We start from the raw sequence: 21,501 nt of genomic DNA on the forward strand, positions 1-21,501 counted from the left end.
AAAAAGCACTGATTGGAATTTTCACTTCTGAAAGAATACAATCCCTCTAACTTGTTCAGTCATTTTTGACAGGCGAAAACCTATCAGAAAACTTTTTAATCCTCTTCTTTCTTCCTTAATGAACGTGTTACTTATTCATGCTTTTGCGTCATCATTGACATCACACTCTTCATTTCTCATACCATTAGTCACACTTCAAAGCTCTTCATCTTTCATATCATTAGTCAGTCCTCAAAGCTCGAGATTTATCTCCTTGAAAGGCTCTCGTGCCCATCTCTAACTCTTCAGTCTAACTTGTAGCCCCTTTGACAAGTCCCCATCTGCTGGATTTTAGCAGTCTCCTTTTTAGCCTCTCTGACTCTAATCTCCCTCCATTAAATTCATCTTATACATTGCTGCAGCCCAATCTTCCTTAAATAACATGTCAATCATGGGACTCAACTACATCAAATATTCCAAAGTAGAAACATGATGAATAAGAGAAGTCTGGAATACACGAGTGCACATTTGGGATCTATGTACCTCACTGTACATATTTACTATCTACACAAATTTACACAATGTGCACATATGGATTAGTTTCTTGTCTGCACAAAGCTGCTATCACAAATTACCACAAACCCAGTGGCTCAGAAGAACACATGTTTGCTTTCACACAGTTCTGGATGGCAGGAGTCTATCATCAGTTTCACTGTGTATGTGTGTGTGCATGCTCGGTCATGTCCAACTCCTTGAGACCCCACGGGCTACAGCATTCTCTGTCCATGGGATTCTCCAGGCAAGAATAATGGAGTGCATGCCATTTTCTCCTCCAGGGGATCTTCCGGATCCAGGGATCGAACCCTCATCTCTGTTGTCTCCTGCACTGGCAGGCTGGTAGATTCTTTACCACTTGTGCCATTTGAGCTAAAGTCAAATTGTTGGCAGGGTTGGTTCATTCTGGAAACTATGAAGGGAAAATCTGTTTCCTTGTGTTTTTCAGCCATCAGTAGCTGCCCATACTCCTTGGTGTATGGCCCCTTCCTCCAGCTTCAATCTAATCTGTTTCCATCATTACATAACCTTCTTGTCTGATTCCTCCTGTGTCCCTGTGATTACACCCAACCTACCAGAATAATCTCTTCACCTTGAGATCCTTTACCTGATCACATTTGCAAAGTTCCCACTTACAAGATTAAATGAGGTTTATTCCAGAGATGCAAGGCTCATTCAATATTTTTTTAAATGTAATTTACCATATTAACAGGCTAAAGAAGAAAATCACATGATCATATCAGTCAATGCAGAAAAAGCATTTGACAAAATTCAACACTCACTCATTGTAAGAACTCTCAGAAATAAAGAGGAACTTCCTCAACTTGATAAACCTCCAACTAAGATTTCATCACGAATGCCTAAATGTTTCTCCCTATCAAGATTGGGAACAAGGGAAGGATGTCTGCTTTCACCACAATTATTCAACTTCTAGGTGGTGCACCAAGGGAAGAAAAAGCAGTAAAAGACATAGAAATTGGAAAGGAAACAAAATTCTCCCTATTTGTAGATGACACACTTGTCTATGCAAAAAATCCCCAGGAATTGACATACGTATTCTCCTTCTCTCTCTCTCTTAAATTTCAGGATACAACATAAATATAGATAGAAAATGAACTGCATTTCTACATGTGGGCAATTATTACATGGAATCTGAAATGAAAAAAGGTATCACTGATAATCACTTAACAAAATTAAATACTTAGGTGTAAATCTAACAAAACTGAACTTATATGATGAAAGCTAAACAATGCTGATGAAAGAAATCAAAGAAGATAAAAATAAATGAAGAAATAAATACTGTGTTTATGGATTGGCAGACTCAACAACAGTAAAGATGTCAATTCTCCCAAAACTGATACAGAGATTTAACACATTTGTATCAAAATTGCAACAATATTTTTTTATAGATAAGGACAAGATTATTCTAAAATTTATATGGAAAAGTAAAGGAACTGGCATTGCTAAGACAGTTTTGTTAAAGAAGGAACAATGGGAGGAATCATTCTTCTGTTAAGGCTCTCTACATAAGTACAGTATCAACAGAGTACAGTTCTGGAGGAAGAATAGACACATATATCAATGGAACAGAATAAAGAACACATATATCAATGGAACAGAACAGAGAAACAAATATGCCTATCTAATTTTTGAAGACCTTGATACTGGAAAAGATTGAGGGCAGGAGGAGAAGGGGGTGACAGAGGATGAAATGGTTGGATGGCATCACCAACTCAAAGGACATGAGTTTGCGCAAGCTCTAGGAGATGGTGAACGACAGGGAAGCCTGGTGTGCTGCAGTCATGGGATCGCAAAGAGTTGGTCATGCCTTACGACTGAACAACAAGAAATTTTTAACAGAGATGTAAAAGCAATTTAAGGGAGAAAATGTAACCTTTTCAACAAATGGTGCCAGAATAACTGGAAATCCATGGGCAAAAAACAAAATGAACCTTGACCTGAGTCTCACACCTTACACAAAAATTAACTCAAAATGAGTCATAAACTTCAGGGGATCTATGCCTAATCAAAGAGATCTTAGATTTGGTACTAATAGCATGAGCTAAAAAAAAGGAAAAAACTAATAAATTGGACTTCATCAAAATTTAACTTTTACTCTGTGAAAGATCCTATTTAGAATATAAAAGACAAGTTACAGACTGAGAGAAAATATTTGCAAACCATTTATAAGACAAAGGACTAGCACCCAGAACATTAAAGAATTATCAAAACTCAATAATAAGAAAACAAATGAAGAATAGGCAGATTTGAACAAATGCTTCACCAAAACATTATAAAGATGGCAAATAAGTATGTGGAAAGTTGTTCATTATTACTGACGATTACAATTTTAATGCAAACTGAAAAATGATCAATTATTACACACCTATCAGAATGGCTAAAAGAAAATGCTCGCAAATATGAAAAGAAATTCATTCATTCAAACACTGCTGGTGAAAATGCAAAACGATACAGCCAAACTGGAAAACAGTTTGACAAGTTTCTTATAAAAGTAAACAGGTACCATACAGTCCAATAACTGCACTCTTGGGCACTTAGCCAGGAGAAATGAAAACTTATGTTTGAACAAAGCTGTACATGAAAATTTACAGCACCTTTATTCATAATAGCTGAAAACTGGAAACAGTTCAGTTGTCCTTCAACAGGTAAATGGTTAACAAACAGTAGAACATTCCTTCCTTGGAATGCTGCTGCTGCTGCTGCTGCTAAGTCGCTTCAGTCGTGTTCGACTCTGTGCGACCCCATAGGGCAGCCCACCAGGCTCCCCCGTCCCTGGGATTCTCCAGGCAAGAACACTGGCCTGGGTTGCCATTTCCTTCTCCAATGCATGAAAGTGAAAAGTGAAAGTGAGGTCGTCAGTCGTATCTGACTCTTCGCGACCCCATGGACTGCAGCCTACCAGGCTCCTCTGTCCATGGGATTTTCCAGGCAAGAGTACTGGAGTGGGTTGCCATTGCCTTCTCCGCCTTGGAATGCTACTCAGCCACTAAAAAGAACAATTATTGATACATGCAACAATCTGGAGGAATCTCCAGAGAATCATACTGAGTGAAAAACACCAAGTCCAAAAGGTTACATGCTCTATGATTCCATATATATAACATTCTTGAGATGACAATATGTAAAGGAAGAGCAGATTGGCAGTTGTCAGGAGTCAAGGAGGGGATGTGGGCAGGAAGGAAGGGAGAGTAGCTATAAAAAGGCAACATGAGGGATTCTTGCAGTGATGGGAATGTTAACTGTATCTATATCTTAACTGTACCAATGTCAATATCCTGATTTTGATATATTAGAGCTTTGTAAAATGGTAGCACTAAGAAAATGGGTAAAAGGTACATAGGAGTTTTCTGTCATTTTTTACAACTGCATGTTAATGTACAATTATCCCAAAATAAAATTGTTAATTAAAAAAGTATCTGTATGTGTGTGTGCCTATTGTAGTCAGATTGCATCACTCCTCTGCTCAAAAATCCTCTGCCTTTTTTTAACATAGCAGTTAAGGGTGGTGATTTTTTTTTTTTAATACTTACTTGTTTGTGTCAAGTGTTAGTTAAGGTGTGTGGGCTTCGTTGCTCCACTGCATGTGGGATTGTAGTTCTCCAACCAAGATCAAACCTGCGTCCCCTGCTTTGCAAGCCCAATTCTTTACCAGGGAAGTTCCCCTCTGATGACTTTGCACCTCACCCAAAGAAAAGTCAGACTCCTACAAAGGCCTAGCAGAATGTATATTCTAACCTCTTCCTCCTGGCCCCATAAGCCATGATGGCCTGTGAAACAGTCCAGCTCAGAGCCTTAGCAGCTGTTCCCTTGGAGGGAAACCCTTTTCTTGAGAACATCCACCATTTACTCTCTCACTTCTTCGAGGCCTTTGCTCAAAAGCCTTCAATGCATCCCACCGCTACCACATTATTTAAAACTGCCTTCTCTGCTTTCTGCTATTCTTTGCTTCATTTTTCTATATCACACCTATCATGGTCAGAGAAACTATAATCGCTCAGTCGTGTCTGACCCTTTGTGGCCCCATGGACTGTAGCCTGCCAGGCTTCTCTACCCACGGAATTTCGCAGGCAAGAATACTGGAGTGGGTTGCCATGCCCTCTTCCCGGATGTCTTCCTCACCCAGGAATGGAACTGGGTCTCTTGCATCTCCTGCATTGGCAGGTGGATTCTTTACCACTAGCACCACCTGGGAAGCCCATATAATTGATACATTTGTTTATTAACCACACAACAAATCAACGTCCCCCTGCCCCTACCACCGCTTTCTTCTTCCTCCCCTCCCTCTCATTCTTTTTCTTCCATCTCCATAGGTCAGAAATTACTCTTTTACTGCAACACCCCAAGTGCAAAGAATACTGCCAAACAGTGGCTTTCAACAATTATCAACAGTTGTTGCAGGAAGGAAGGAATAAAGGAAATGAGGGAAGAAAGGAGGGACCTCTGTAAACTGGGTCAAGGATGACATGGACAGATATGTTAAAGGCCACTGGAAAAAAACTTAAAATCAACAGAAAATTGTAACAGTCATGTTCAGGATGGAAAATTATTTTAAAGTTCCATCATTAGGAACTTAGAGAAACTTGTTAAAAGAAAGTAGAATCATAAATGAACTCTTTCCCTCACTTCTAATGATTTATACATGATAGAGGAAGTAAATTTTATCAACTAATACAAGCAGCATGAGAAAGGTAAGAGAAAAACTGTTACTGCCACCAAATGTAGCTTAGGAAAAGGCCTGAGGTTGTGTACAGAATGCCTGGAGAAAGGTATGATAAATAAGCTTTCCCGGCAGGAAGTTAGAAACAGTCAGGGAATGCACTGAACAAAAGTGTCTGGCCACCTAAGCCCCCAGGCTCCCTGTGGCCCAGCACCTCCCCTTCCCCAGTGGACCACAACACTGCCCTGCAGAGCAGCAGAGATTACCTAAGTACTCATGCTCCCCTCCTGCACACCTAAGCAAATGGCCCGTAGAGAACCTTCCTCATTCCCTTGGTTACAAGACCCTATAGACTGCTGGGTAGAAAGTCATCAGATGGCTCATACATTCAGGCCTCTACTGATGACCCATCGAGCTCTAAAAGCTTTTCAGAACCAAACCCATCATGGCTCACATTCTGGTTTACCTTTGTCATACTAGATGATCAACCCTTCCAGACCATCCAACATCAAGCAGGCCCTTATTTCCCAATGACCCTCTCATTCTCATCCCACCCCCTCAAATCTAATAATATTATTTTATTCATAGATTCTTTGTAGGAAACAGAGAAGGAAGGAAATGCTTCACAACTTGTTTTACAAAGACAGCATAACCCCCATATCAAAACTTAACCAAAGTATTACAAGAAAAGAAAATCACACACCAATGTCCTTCAAACGTACAGACACAGAAATCTGAATATGCTAATAAACATTAGCATACCAGATCCAGTCATATGAACAAATAATAGCACATCATGACCATCCTGGCTCTACATTCAAAAGATAGATGCAATTCACATTGTTGTTGTTTAGTCATTAAGTTGTGTCTGACTCTTTGTGACCCTGTGGACAGTACCCTGTCAGGCTCCTCTGTCCATGGGATTTCCCAGGCAAGAATACTGGAGTGGGTTGCCATTTCCTCCTCCAGGGGATCTTCCTGACCCAGAAATCAAACTCGAGTCTCCTGCATTGGCAGGTGGATTCTTCACCACTGAGCCACTTGGAAACCAAACATAACACTTGTTTATTGTGCGCTCCTTACACTAGAAATACCAGCACCCTGGGAGGAAGGGACCCCGCCTGTCACCTTCACTGTTGCATCCTCAGAATCAGGAGCACTGCCTGGTGAGAGTGTGCACCTAACATGCACCTGTTGAATACGTGAATGTCACTAACGCACTAAACTGTGTCTTCCAAACACAATCATTCTTCCAAACACTGATTTTAAGAGATGGCCTCAAGATCCCGGTTTAGGAATGTCTTTTGTATTCTAACTGTAAGGCCATTTATTCAACTTTAGTAAGTAATTAGTACAAGCCCCCGGCAGATATACAGCACCAAGTCCCCTGCTGTAGGCACACAGGAAGCAAAATAGTGGAAATCACTGGCAGGGAATCTGACAAAAAGAAAACTAAAAGAATACAATTCTTTTACTTGTATTAATATCTCACATGATATTCAACCTAGAAGTTGTCTTCTTAATGGTCCTGTTCTTGAGTATTCTTCCCTTGTGTCTTCATTACACTTCTACCTCATTCTTTTATTTTTTTAAAATATTTTTTTTAATTTAATTTTATTTTTTAACTTTACAATATTGTATTGGTTTTGCCATATATCAAAATGAATCCGCCACAGGTATACATTTGTTCCCCATCCTGAACCCTCCTCCCTCCCCATACCATCCCTCTGGGTCGTCCTAGTGCACCACTATGAGGTACCATTTCACGCCAGTCAGAATGGCTGCGATCCAAAAGTCCACAAGCAATAAATGCTGGAGAGAGTGTGGAGAAAAGGGAACTCTCTTACACTGTTGGTGGGAATGCAAACTAGTACAGCCACTATGGAGAACAGTGTGGAGATTCCTTAAAAAACTGGAAATAGAACTGCCTTATGATCTAGCAATCCCACTGCTGGGCATACACACTGAGGAAACCAGAATTGAAAGAGGCACGTGTACCCCAGTGTTCATCGCAGCACTGTTTATAATAGCCAGGACATGGAAGCAACCTAGATGCCCATCAGCAGATGAATGGATAAGAAAGCTGTGGTACATACACACAATGGAGTATTACTCAGCCATTAAAAAGAATACATTTGAATCGGTTCTAATGAGGTGGATGAAACCGGAGCCTATTATACAGAGTGAAGTAAGCCAGAAAAAAAACACCAATACAATATACTAACGCATATATATGGAATTTAGAAAGATGGTAACACCTCGTTCTTTTAGGCTAAGGTATAACTGCATGTGTTTCAGCATTTATTTTCCTATCACTTATTCCCTCTGGGATTGGCAGCTTAGGTAACTCCTCAGCCAGCTCAAATTCTTTTAACCATTTGAATGCTTGTAGTTTACTTCAGCATATTTCTATGCAATTCATGATCATTTGTTTCTCAGCAACATAAAATGATTTAAATGGGAAAGGAATTATCTGAAAAAGAATGCTATTGCAAATAAATCCATCCTAGAAAAGGAAAAAATGAAATTTCAGTATAAGACACGAATTGATAATATTTTAGAGTTGGACCTAAATTAGCTTGTGCTAATTTTATCTCCTCATTTTATTAATGGGTAAATTAATGGTAATTTCTGAACTTGTAAAGGGAAACTAGAAAGGGGTGTACCCATACAGGTTAAACTTCTCCTTGCAGGCTGGGGTTTGACAAATAGTTAATGAATGAGTGAACAAATCAAAGGAGGAATTTATAAGTATTCTTCTAAATAATAGTCATAAAGCTAGTTAGTGGTACAGCCAGGACTAAATCCCAGTTCTCTTCCTTTCCTCCTTGGTCACTCGTAAGTTGCAGCTCCATGAACAGGGTAGTCAGTTGTCAGGGGAGCAGCAATGTTGCTGAAATCACTGAGTGACCTTGGTCGTGTTTTTTTCTCATTCTGCTTTTAGACGTGCAAACAAAAGAATGAAAAGTGCCAAGTGGGATGATATAAGAAAATTGCACTGTAGCCAGATCACACATAGAAAATGACAGAAAAGAGGTAGGCAGAGATAGCTCTGTGATTTTCTTCTCACTCTCACCTGATCTAAGAGATATAAAAGGTACAAAGTTAGAATGCATTAGCTGTCAAATCAACAATGTTCCATTAGACTAAGGCTCAGCCTTCTCTAACACTGCAGCCATTTCACAGCCACAGGCTTGACAGGGTCCACAACTGGGCAGCAAGAGGCAGAAATAATCAGGAACAAGGACAACATGTAATAACGGAGACAATGTACTTACTCTTCCAGGAAGTGTTGCTGGGGTCCTATAATAGAGCCGGGCCGGCAGATTCTGATCCAAGCAATTATTTCCGCATGTGTAAACCTGTAGTGTTTCATGACATAACAGGCTATCAAGGTCCCCGTTCTTCCAAGACCAGCTGCAGGAGAGGGGAAAAGAACAAGAAATACAAAATTCAGGAAATACATCCACAAACATACTGAAATCATACCGTGTCCAGAAATTGCCATGGTATGAAATACAATGCAAGATGTTTAAACCCAGGCAATAATGTAATGCTTTTTACATGATCAGGGGCTAAATAATAATTCTAACTCAAGAAAAAACACAGATCATATGATCAAAATAAACATATGGAAATATAAATATATCTATATAAAAGAGCAAAGGTCTTGAAAATTATGGACAGTTCAACTCCCGAGGACCTTTGAGAATGACTGCCTTTGTGAATGTTAAGGCAATGCTGGTTCCAGACAAGCACTTGCAAAATATCAGCTGTCAGGCGTGTCTCCACGCTCCTTAGTTCCAGTCCAGGTGGAGATGAACCCTCATTTAACAGTTTGTGTGTATGTGATGCTGAGTCAGTAAGTGTAACTGATTATATTATCATGGTCATTTTTTAGACCTATTTAAATGGTGAGGTTTTTTTTAATTTATTGTAGAATAAGGAATTCTAGAATCAAATAGGACAATACCATAAGCATCATCTGACCTCACTAGCTGCCAAGCCCAGGACTGTTTCAATACTATTTCCACTAGGTTGTCCTAACTTCTTGTAACTCTTTCAGAGACCAGGATTTCATTATTTCCTCAGCCAACATGCACTGATGGAGCAGCTACTACCTGCCAGGTGCTGTGCTAGAAGCCGGGGATAAGGTGATGAATAAAATACACATCGTCACCGCCCTCGTAGAGCATGCACTCCAGTGAGAAAGAACCAAGCCAACAGAAGTGCTCAAGTTTCATTTCCTGAGGCTCTGGCATTTTTCAAAAGCTTTTGTGTCAGGATATTTTCCTTATGTCAAACCCAATTTCTGTTATGTAGGAGAAATCAATACAATTAGAAATGATTGTCAAAGAAGTACTGGTTACTATCATGATCAAAACATTCTTCAAAGTGTTTTCACAAATTGTGCTATTTTTTCCCTCTCTCCAGAGAAATAAGTGATAGGACTTTGCATTTTAAACAATTCTTTTAAATCTACACTGGCTTCCCCTTCCCCCAAAATACTCAAAAATGTGATCAAACTGTAAAGACTTCAAATACGGTGACTGCTGTTCATACACCAGAACTGAGGCCCAACATACTAATCAATTCACTCATATTAGCGTAACAAATGACTCTGGAATTCCAGACTAAAATTCCCTGGGGATCCTGCTATCCTCCAGAGTTCTTTCCACTTTTGGCTCATCTGCTCAGTCACTCCATTCTACAAATACTAAGAACACTGAGTATGAGACACTGTGACAGATGCTGGGGCCAGAAACATGAAGACAAGCAGGATGCTCCTCTCTTGAGATATACAGCACTGAGCCACTAATGCTTATTTATAACTATTTTCTAAATCTTTCCATATCTGGCTTCTTGGAGTTAAACTCAGCACTATAAACTTTTATTTAAGTAACACTTATGAGTAAGGCACTACGCTGAGTTATTTTTCCACTACTTAATCTCTTGCTATCATATACTCTTTTTCTTATAGAATGACAAAGTGGCTCTGTCTTTGTTTTCAAACATTTGATTCAGTTGGTCAAATGTTTACTGACTGATCGTCTACCAGCTACCCATGTCAGGGCTTTGCTCAGAGGTTAAGAAGATAAGCAAGTAAAGGATATAATTTTTGACCACAATATTTTATCAAATAGTTGTAGACACAAGAATAACCAATAAGTGAAGAAATTAGGTTTAAACTGAAGCTAGGCTCTCAGAGAAAGGGACTGTGTGAGTTGTTGGTGTCTTCAAGGAATGTGTCATTGATGACAAGGACTTCAGCTGACTCTAAAGAATAAGAAGGCTGCAGACAATTTCAGCAAAGGGTCCAATGAGTGAAAGCCAGATGGCCTGGAGAATGTGTCAGTGTGTGTTGAGTGGAAAATAAGGTCAGATAGGTATGGAGGGGCCAGATTAAGGGGCACCTCTGAGTCAAGTGGAGGAGCCTGTACTTAGGGGAAGCAGCTTACCAATTGTGGGCTGAAGACACCAAGGACTGTTGAGTTATTCGGGATTCTCCAGATTCAGATGCACAGTGCTCCATCTGCTCACTGATTAGGTCACACCTTGTGATATATGTGCTATTATTCCTCAAATATTTGTAGATGAGGCTCTAATGAGCAAAATTCAGCTCATTTAGGAATTCATGATTTATCAACTATTAATAATAAACATATAGCCATTATCCTATAAATATCTGATTTTTCCTTTAACCAACAAAAAGCCCTAAATAAAGCCATCATATATTTGGGGACAAAGAAATTGACATGATAAAAGCAGCTGGGTGAGGCTGCAGCATACCTCCGGGATGGGAAAGGTCAGAGATGGAAGCCAGAGAGAGAAGCAGGAAGGCTGGCTGCCAGGCAGAGGTAGGGAGAGACAGTGGTAACAAGGAAGAGCTGAGTTAGAGACATTTTGATTGGGTCACACGGAAGGTGAAAGGCAACTGATACTTTTAGCCTGGAAAACTGGTACAATGTCATCCGTGAAAACATGCAGTTAGAAAAGGAAATAGGAAAAAGTTGGCAGCTTCATTTATATGTTTCAGAATCTCCCCACCTCTAAAGGAAGAGTCCTTTTGTAGCTTTTCCTATCATTTTTCAAATAATAAAGCCAATCTTCTCTAATCTCCTCACCATTTGGAAATACACAATTTTTCAGCCAAAAAAAATCATGTCATCTAATGGTGTGACACACACCATTATTTAAGTTCCACTAAGAAAAATTAAACTATGATATGCAATCATTTTAAGATCCATCCTAGTCTCAAAAATGTGAAAATGTAAAAAGGTATGTCTCTAAATCAGTGTTTTCAATCTTTGCCCAGCCAAGAGCCTCTCTAGGCATTATTTCTCCTGATTGTCCCCCATGAAATTTTACTGTCACAGACAGATCGCATATTTCTATATGTACTGTGTATAAATCTGTTCTTTGCATAAAAAAGGAAAACATTTGTTTACCACCCCAAAACAAATTTTTCTCCCTTGAGGGTAGTATCACCTGAGGTTGAGGATACATCAATGGAATTATAATCAAGCTCAAGTTTATGGATGCCTGGCATTCCCTTCCCATTAACTCTCCCTTTTTAAAAATTATGTTTACACTATTTTATTAGATAAGGTTTGTGTGTGTGTATGTCTGTGTCTCCTGTTTTCATCTGAAGTACATTTTGCCCCCAAACAAACATCAACATTCTTTAGAAAAGAGCGAAGCTTAATCGCGGTCTCAGTAGGACTCTCTTCCTTTAATATAAGATTTATTGGCTTTCATGTTTGTGCCCAGAGTAAATATTTTAGGTTTCTGCAGAGTTGTTAAATCCTCAGACATCTGACAAGACTACTGTTCAGGTAATCATGTTGATAGAATACAGCTGGATGGTCTGAGGCAGGAAGCCCAGTCAGTTTCCAGGGTACTCCTTTTCAAGTCACCAATCTGGGTCTCAGCCTGGGGAGAAGATGGCCTTCTCTACAAGATAGCCCTGTCTCCCCCTGTATCCCTCCCATGCAGGAGGCTACCTGCTCCCTTGGTTAGGCTCTTCATCACACAAACTCACAATCAAAAAGAAAAGGATGGCACAGAAATTTTTCAAATTTCTCTAAAACTAAAAGTTGCTTCCCCCTTTTAAAGAGTCTATAATTTAGATCTATAAAAAGAACCTACTTAGCACTCAATAGTCAGGAGCTCTTACCACAACCCAGCAGAATAGGAACAGTTCACTAAGTTTCTATAAAAACTTTAACAAATTTTTTAAAGCATTCATAATTAAAGGGCTCCCTGGCACAGGGAGAGAAGATGTTGAAAAGTCTTCTATTTATACCAAGTTAAACGCTGACTGCCTTACAGTTTTAGGCATTTTCTGAAACCCCTACAGATCATCAAAAATCACACAGCGGAACATCACAATGTTGCCACTGTTTAATGATTATCTGTGCTGGAAAACGTCACAAAATCATGGTCCTTCGTTTTATCAACCAGAAGGCAAGCTGCAGATACTGAATCGTTATGAGATTTTGCACATTCCCAGAAAATTACTTTCCAGTTTATCTCTATTTTTAGCACTTTACATTGAGGCATGAAATAGTCATTCTCTTTTCAGCAGCTACCAAAGTTCATTTGACATCGGATAAGTCTCTCTCCCTCCTCCTTAGAATTCAATTAAAATGCTCTGTGCTGTTTTAATTCCCAGGAAATTAAACTGACTTAATTAGGGCAGATGTCAAAATAATTAACAGGCCTATAGTAGCTAAGTATGCTATTAAAAGCATTACAGCTGTAATTAAATCAAAGGTGTAATCTTTGGGAAAGAATCCTACATGTGTGTACAAGTGGAAGTAAATGTAATAACTCTCAAAAAAATGTCACCGCCTGTAAATGTGACCTTCATATATAAGAACTGACTTCAATGCTAAAGGTTCTGATTAAAATATTTTTTTAAAACCCTGCAATATAAAATATATGTATTTCTTAAAATATTCCTTACAAGGGCAACAATTACAGCTCAAGGATATAATAGAGAGAATACCTGTAAAAAGAATGTTTAACATCAGAGCGTCTTATTTTCCCAACGTTTGTTAGGTGAGGAATAACATCAAGAGATATGCTGAGTTTTAATGAAAGCTTTGCATTTCTCCTCCCCTGAATTTGTCAATCCAAGACATGACACAGAAGTTGGTAAACCATCTGCCTGCAGTGCAGGAGACCTGGGTTCGATTCCTGGGTCAGGAAGATCCCCTGGAGAAGGAAATGGCAACCCACTCCAGTATTCTTGCCTGGAGAATCCCATGGACAGAGGAGCCTGACAGGCTACAGTCCACGGGATCACAAGAGTTGGACACGACTTAGTGACTAAACCACCAAGACATGACAGGCAGAGAAACTACATGCCTTGGCAACCAAAAAACTAACTGATTAGGAAATAAGGACAAATTAATGCCATAAGAAATACTGCTTTTTATGACACAAAAGCTTTGAAAGAGAGTATGTGAATAGCTCCTACTAAACATTCAGTTCAGTTCAGTTGCTCAATCGTGTCCGACTCTTTGCGACCCCATGAATTGTAGCACACCAGGCCTCCCTGTCCATCACCAACTCCCAGAGTTCACTCAGACTCACGTCCATAGAGTCAGTGATGCCATCCAGCCATCTCATCCTCTGTCATCCCCTTCTCCTCTTGCCCCCAATCCCTCCCAGCATCAGAGTCTTTTCCAATGAGTCAACTCTTCACATGAGGTGGCCAAAGTATTGGAGTTTCAGCTTCAGCATCATTCTTTCCAAAGAACACCCAGGACCGATCTCCTTTAGAATGGACTGACTGGATCTCCTTGCAGTCCAAGGGACTCTCAAGAGTCTTCTCCAACACCACAGTTCAAAAGCATCAATTCTTTGGCGCTCAGCTTTCTTCACAGTCCAACTCTCACATCCATACATGACCACTGGAAAAACCATAGCCTTGACTAGATGGGCCTTTGTTGGCAAAGTAATGTCTCTGCTTTTCAATATGCTATATCTAGGTTGGTCATAACTTTCCTTCCAAGGAGTAAGCATCTTTTAATTTCATGGCTGCAGTCACCATCTGCAGTGATTTTGGAGCCCAAAATATAAAGTCTGACACTGTTTCCACTGTTTCCCCATCTATTTCCCATGAAGTGATGGGACCAGATGCCATGATCTTCGTTTTCTGAATGTTGAACTTTAAGCCAACTTTTTCACTCCTCTTTCACTTTCATCAAGAGGCTTTTTAGTTCCTCTTCACTTTCTGCCATAAGGGTGGTGTCATCTACATATCTGAGTTTATTGATATTTCTCCCGGCAATCTTGATTCCAGCTTGTGCTTCTTCCAGCCCAGTGTTTCTCATGATGTACTCTGCATAGAAGTTAAATAAGCAGGGTGACAATATACAGCCTTGACGTACTCCTTTTCTTATTTGGAACCAGTCTGTTGTTCCCTGTCCAATTCTAACTATTGCTTCCTGACCTGCATATAGGTTTCTCAAGAGGCAGGTCAGGTGGTCTGGTATTCCCATCTCTTTCAGAATTTTCCACAGTTTATTGTGATCCATACAGTCAAAGGCTTTGGCGTAATCAATAAAGCAGAAATAGATATTTTTCTGGAACTCTTGCTTTTTCGATGATCCAGCGGATGTTGGCAATTTGATCTCTGGTTCCTCTGCCTTTTCTAAAACCAGCTGGAACATCTGGAAGTTCACGGTTCACGTATTGCTGAAGCCTGGCTTGGAGAATTTTGAGCATTACTTTACTAGCGTGTGAGATGAGTGCAATTGTGCAGTAGTTTGAGCATTCTTTGGCATTGCCTTTCTTTGGGGTTGGAATGAAAACTGACCTTTTCCAGTCCTGTGGCCACTGCTCGAGTTTTCCAAATTTGCTGGCATATTGAGTGCAGCACTTTCATAGCATCGTCTTTTAGGATTTGAAAGAGCTCAACTGGAATTCCATCACCACCTCTAGCTTTATTAGTGTTAGCAACTGCCATATTCTCATTAGCTTTCGAGTTCCACCGACACTTGACATTCAGTGGTCTCCTGGTATCCGCGAGGGGCTCGTTCTGGAATCCCCGTGGATTCTAAAATGTGCAGATGCTCAAGTCCCTTCCAGTCACATTGGCGGATGCGCACCCTGTGCATACTAAAGCTGGCCAATGGCATGAGAAATGCAGGCTTTTCCTTGGGCCTAGGCAATCTTTAACAAAATGAGATAGAGAGGCAGAGCCAAGTGCACAGGGATCACACGGGGGAAAGCCAGAGCACAGCCACCCCGCCGTGACCTGGGCAGAACGGAAAGCACCAGTCTAGAGACACCTTCCTAGCAGATCCACCCTCCCACTCCCCCACCACCCGGGAGACAGCAAGTCCAGCCAGTCGGGGGCTTTGTGTTCTCGTGGACGAAGCCTGACCCAACCGAGGAGCCCGCAGCTGAACCAGGGGCCACATGCAGCTGTTTCCATCGCCCAGCCTCTCTCAAAATGCAGCTTTCAGTTGCTGCTCACATTTTCAGCAAAGTACCTCCACCTACTCAACTCTTAAACATAGAAACAAGGGCCTACAAAACGGTATTTTAATTTCTGTCAGAACCAAGGCCATGCTCGTCTGAATAAGTCAGTTACAGCAGCACAAGCACAGGAAAAGAACAGTACAATCCCCAACACCTACTAGACAATTTGCATAAAACGCCACAGAAACCGACTTCTCAGACGCAACCCCGGAGAACAGCACCACCCAGCGGCAGTACGAAAAGCCGCATGTGAGCAACAAGAGGCTCCGCCTTTGATGGCCAAGCAGTTTCTCCTCGCTGAAACCAAAGACCCCAGTAAAATACCTTCCACCGTGCTGGAAAATCTACAATGCGAGCCTCCGCAAAGCCCAACAACTAGGCTTAAAGCAAAAGTTATTTCATATTTTCTGAGTAGCTGACACATGGTTTCCAGGTAAAATACAGAATATATGTTTGGTGCAATATTTGAGACTTGCTAAAAAAAAAAAGTACTCGCTGTTTATCTAAAATTCAAACTTAACAGGGCATCTTGTATTTTTATTTGCAAATCTGGCGACTCCTGTCCCAAAGTACCCTCTCCTGGAGGCCAGAGATGCATTTACACAAGTCTTTCAGTCATTCAGAGGTAGTAACACATCTGTGGCAAGGAAGCTAGCGATGAGCCAGGTACACTACCCCTCCCTAGCAATGGGCAGGCAAGACATTCGGTTCCATGAAGCTAAAGACTACTGGGGGGAGGGATGCTGTGTGCTTAGTCGCTCAGTCGTATCCGACTCTGCAACCCCATGTACTGTAGGCCGCCAGGCTCCTCTGTCCATGGAGTTTCTCCAGGCAAGAATACTGGAGTGGGTTGCCATGCCCTTCAACAGGGGATCTTCCCAATCCAGGGACTGAACCCAGGTGTCTGGCATTGCAGGGGGATTCTTTACCATCTGAGCCACCAGGGAAGCCCAAGAATACTGGAGTGGGTACCCTATCCCTTTCCCCAGGGGTTCTTCCCAACCCAGGAATCGAACTGGGGTCTCCTGTTACCAGCTGAGCTGGGGCGGGGGGCGGGGGTTCCAGTGTTCTAAAACCAAACCCATTTGTTTCCTAAGAAGCTAACTGGTTTTGTTTCGCCTGTTGTGCGGCCTTTGGTCTCACCCCCTTCCGGTGCCCACCAAGGCCTCCTTGCTCGCACCTTTGCAGTGGACGGCGATCGCCCCCTCGGTGTTCTCGCAGATATTCAGGAACCTCCGCACGATGTTGTCGCTGGGAGTGCTGCCGTCGATGAAGAAGAGGTCATAGTGCTCGAAGCCCGCATCCGTGAAGCGCTTCGCCTCGTAGATCTTTTTGTTCAGCCTCACGACCGCCGTCACGTTATGCTTTTTGAAATAAGGAAAGTAGGCTTCGGGGGCGTGAAGAGGATAACCTAAAGGGAAGCAGCAGGTGTAAGCAAAAGGCACGTATGTCGTCTCATGTAACCCAGGAACTCGAAAACCCTTCAAGATAGAGATCAGTCTCAACAGAGCTTAGGAAGAAAGTGCATTTCAGGAGAGGGTGAAGTCGAAGCACCTTCCTAAAAGCAGCCATCTGAATAACTGGAGAAAAACACCATGGGAGGGAGAGAAGAAAAAAAAAACATATGAGTATTGTAAAGAAACTCTTGAATAGTTCAAAACCTCAACCTCTTAAGATTCAAATCCCAGGAGCAAGTGCCCTCCAAGCCAAAAACAAAGGCATTCATGAGGCCCTCAGGGTGCACAGTAGGCCTGGGAGGACTCTCTGTTATTTCTTCCTCTTGACAAATACTTTTGAGCTACAGTTAAAGCCTTTTTGCCAGATGTATAGTTTTAATCTACAGTGCATTCCCCCACTGAAGAGCATACCTACTATGTACAAGTCACAAGTGCATGTAAGTTTTTTTTAATCCTCAGAACAACCTATTAAGATAAAAAGAGTAAACCCCATGTAACAGAGGTTGAGTAATCAGTTAAGGAGATATTTCCTTTTTTGAGGCGAACAGGTGGTCAGTATTGTGAGTATTCTATTGTGACTTGTCCAGCACCACGTGACTTGCTGGGAGCTGGGTTACAGATGCGTGACCTGTGGGTGCGTGCTAGGTCACTCTAGTCGTGTCCTACTTTGTGTGACTCTGTGGTCTGCAGCCCACCAGGCTCCTCTGTTCACGGAATTCTCCAGGCAAGAATACTGGAGTGGGTTGCCATGCCCTCTTCCAGGGGATTTTCCCAACCCTGGGATGGAACCATTGTCTCTTACATCTCCTTCATTGGCAGGTGGATTCTTTACAACTAGTGCCACCTGGGAAGCCCTACGCATGACCTACGCTTGGCCAGTCATGAAGGTGACCACTGGGGGCTCTGGCCACTGCAAGCCTTACCTAGTGGCCCCAAGGGCTAAAGGGACTTATTTCTCAGCGCACTGATTACTACGGCTGTAACCCATTCAGGGCACACCAAGTGAGATGATCGCACTCAGGACTCGTTCACCACTCAGGACTCCAAGCGTGGTGGGCAGCAGCAGCCAGCAAGGCGAACCAGCATTCTCTGCACCGTGTCCTTGGTTGTATTTCCTGCTGTCTCGAACCTCGAATATGCTGGTTGTTTCCTATTTTCTCTTAGTTGCAAGCCAACAAGAGTCTTAGGTGTACATTTAACATTTTCCCAAACTACCTTTCCCTCTGGTTTTCTGTCAGTTTGAAAAATGGGAGGCACTAAAACACGGCCGGAACAACTGGAGGCCAGAGGAGGAAGAGACACCACATGTTTTCCTGCCAGCATGGCTTCTGCAGAAGAGAGGAACTCCCAGCTTAGTTTGGCATTCTCAGCACCAGCCGAGCCTCATGGTCCCCACTCCTCAGGCCCCAAGTGCCAGCACCAGCCCTTCAGAGCTCCCAGGTTGGTAGTCTCACGTTTTCCTTTCTGTTCCCCTAACCCTGGCCTTAAAGGCAATAACTATTTCTTCCTTAATATGCTGTTGTTTTTTTTTTTTTTTCCAGAGTTGCCCTTTTACTTTTTAACTTTCTTTCTAGCAAATTCCTTGGGCTTCCCTGGTGGCTCGGAAGGTAAAGAATCTATCTGCAAAGCTGGAGACCTGAGTTTCATCCCTAGATTGGGAAGATCCCCTGAAAGTTGTTGTTCAGTCATGTCCGACTCTTTGCAATCCCATGGATTGCAGCATGCCAGGCTTCCCTGTCCTTCATCATCTCCTGGAGCCTGATCAAACTCATGTTCATTGAGTCAGTGATGCCATCCACCCATCTCATCCTCTGCCGTCCCCTTCTCCTCCTGCCCTCAATCTTTCCCAGCATCAGGGTCTTTTCTAACAAGGCAGCTGGTCCCATCAGGTAGCCAAAATATTGGAGCTTCAGCTTCACCATCAGTCCTTCCAATGAATATTCAGGATTGACTTCCTTTAGGACTGACTGGTTTGATCTCTTTGCAGTCCAAGGGACTCTCAAGAGTCTTCTCCAACACCACAGTTCAAAAGCATCAATTCTTCAGTGCTCAGCCTTCTTTATGGTCCAACTCTCACATTCACACATTACTACTGGAAAAACCATAAGTTTGACTATTCAGACCTTTGTCAGCAAAGTAATGTGTCTGTTTTTTAGTTTGCTGTCTAGGTTTGTCATAGCTTTTCTTCCAAGGAGGAAACATCTTTTAATTTCATCTCACCATCTGCAGTGATTTTGGAGTCCAAGAAAATAAAGTCTGTCACTGTTCCCATGGCTTCCCCATCTATTTGCCATGAAGTGATGGGACTGGATGCCATGACTTTTGTTTTTTGAATGTTGAGATTCCAGCCAGCTTTTTCACTCTCCTCTTTCACCTTCATCAAGAGGCTCTTTAGTTCCTCTTCACTTTTTGCCATAAGGGTGGTGTCATCTGCATATCTGAGGTTATTGATATTTCTCCCAGCAATCTTGATTCCAGCTTGTGCTTCATCCAGCCCAGAATTTTGCATGATGTACTCTGAATATAAGTTAAATAAGCAGGGTGACAATATATAGCCTTGATGTACTTCTTTCCCAATTTGGAACCAGTTCATTGTTCCGTGTTCAGTTCTAACTGTTGCTTCTTGACCTGATACAGATTTCTCAGGAGACAGGTAAGGTGGTCTTCTTTAGGAATTTTCCACAATTTTTTGTGATCCACACAGTCAAAAGCTTTAGCGTAGTCAATGAAGCAGAAATAGAAGTTTTTCTGGAATTCTCTTGCTTTTTCTATGATCCAATGCATATTGGCAATTTGATCTCTGGTTCCTATGCCTTTTCTAAATCCAGCTTGAACATCTGAAAGTTCTTGGTTCACATACTGTTGAAGCCTAGGCTTGGAGAATTTTGAGCATTAATTTGCTAGCCTGTGAAATGAGTGCAATTGTGTGGTAGTTGCCCCTGGAAGAGGAAATGGCAGCCCACTCCAATATATTTGCCTGGAGAATTCCCTGGACAGAGGAGCCTGGAGGGCTACAGTCCATGTGATTGCAAAGAGTTGGACACAACTGAGCAACTAACACTTTAAGTTTCTAGCAAATTCCTTCTATTGCATCCCTTCCTTCTATTTGAAATGAAGTGGTTTCTAGTCCTGCCTGGATCCTGCTGAGATACGATCTTTCTTAGATCCTGCTCATTTCCTAAACCTCATTTTCCAGCCTTCCGTTGGAAGCTGTGAGCTCCCCAGCATAATCCCAATATGCCTTTTTGGTTTAATTTACCAGAGTTCTGCTGCCTGCAATCAAGAGCCCTAACTGGTACACTTGGCCAAGGCCACACAAGGGATAGAGGCAGAACTGGCAGACGGGCCTAACACAGCCCAAATACATGATTTTCACAAACCATGCTACTTTGGAGCAAACAAGTAATACAGAGTTTATTTAAAATCTTCTGTGTAGAAACAGTGACTTATACACATTTAGAGAAAACAGATGCTTTTCAGCTTAGGAAAAAAAAAACCAGATCTGTTTCCCTAGTTGGTTTGTGTGCTCAAATCATTTCCCAGCCTAAAGAGATAAATAACAAGTGCTCTTCTATTGTGTAAGGAATGGGAAGGAGAGGGTTCATGAATTCATGGCATGGGAACCTTCCCGTGGTATCATGGGCTGACAAGGGCTTCTGACCCTGGCTTCCTAGCACACTTGGCACCTCCATGATAGCACCTGTCATGAAGTGTGCTAATGGTTCATTTGGTACTGTCCCTTCCCTCCTCCAGAGAAGGCACTGGCGACCCACTCCAGTACTCTTGCCTGGAAACTCCCATGGACGGAGGAGCCTGGTAGGCTGCAGTCCATGGTGTCGCTAAGAGTCGGACACGACTGAGCGACTTCACTTTCATTTTTCACTTTCATGCACTGGAGAAGGAAATGGCAACCCACTCCAGTGTTCTTACCTGGAGAATCCCAGGGACGGAAGAGCCTGGTGGGCTGCCGTCTATGGGGTCACACAGAGTCGGACACGACTGACGTGACTTAGCAGCAGCAGCAGCTCCCCTCCTCCACCAAAGCTGTGAGAGCTTCTCTTTTCATACATGAATTTCCATCATAAGTAAACAGCATTACAGATAATATACCTAAATCTACTATCAATAGAAACTATGTGTATCTTTTGAGAGAAGAACACTGAACAGGTATCCAGATTTGGCAATAGGGCATTGAAAAAATAACAATAATGGTAATAATCATACTTAACATATATTGAGCACTTCTATATGCCAGTCCCTAAGCTAAGTGTTTCATGTATATCATCTCAATAAACCTTACTCAGTTAACAATGCCTGGAAAAGTGAACTGACTCA

General features: G+C 41.9%; 1 protein-coding gene across 9 annotated transcripts in view; it reads right to left on the reverse strand.

Annotated features, from left to right (window-relative positions):
- The window catches only part of CDC14A (cell division cycle 14A), a 195,742-nt gene that overhangs the window by 50,103 nt on the left and 124,138 nt on the right, over nt 1–21,501 (reverse strand). For all 9 annotated transcript variants that reach the window (XM_059885067.1, XM_059885068.1, XM_059885063.1 and 6 more), the window contains 2 exons: nt 16,890–17,120; nt 8,491–8,629 (listed from right to left, as the gene is read on the reverse strand). In XM_059885067.1, the coding sequence (XP_059741050.1) occupies nt 8,491–8,629; nt 16,890–17,120 (370 nt within the window). The remainder of the gene's footprint in view (nt 1–8,490; nt 8,630–16,889; nt 17,121–21,501) is intronic.

This window comes from Bos taurus, chromosome 3 (genome assembly GCF_002263795.3).
Source record: "Bos taurus isolate L1 Dominette 01449 registration number 42190680 breed Hereford chromosome 3, ARS-UCD2.0, whole genome shotgun sequence".
NCBI lineage: Eukaryota > Metazoa > Chordata > Mammalia > Artiodactyla > Bovidae > Bos > Bos taurus.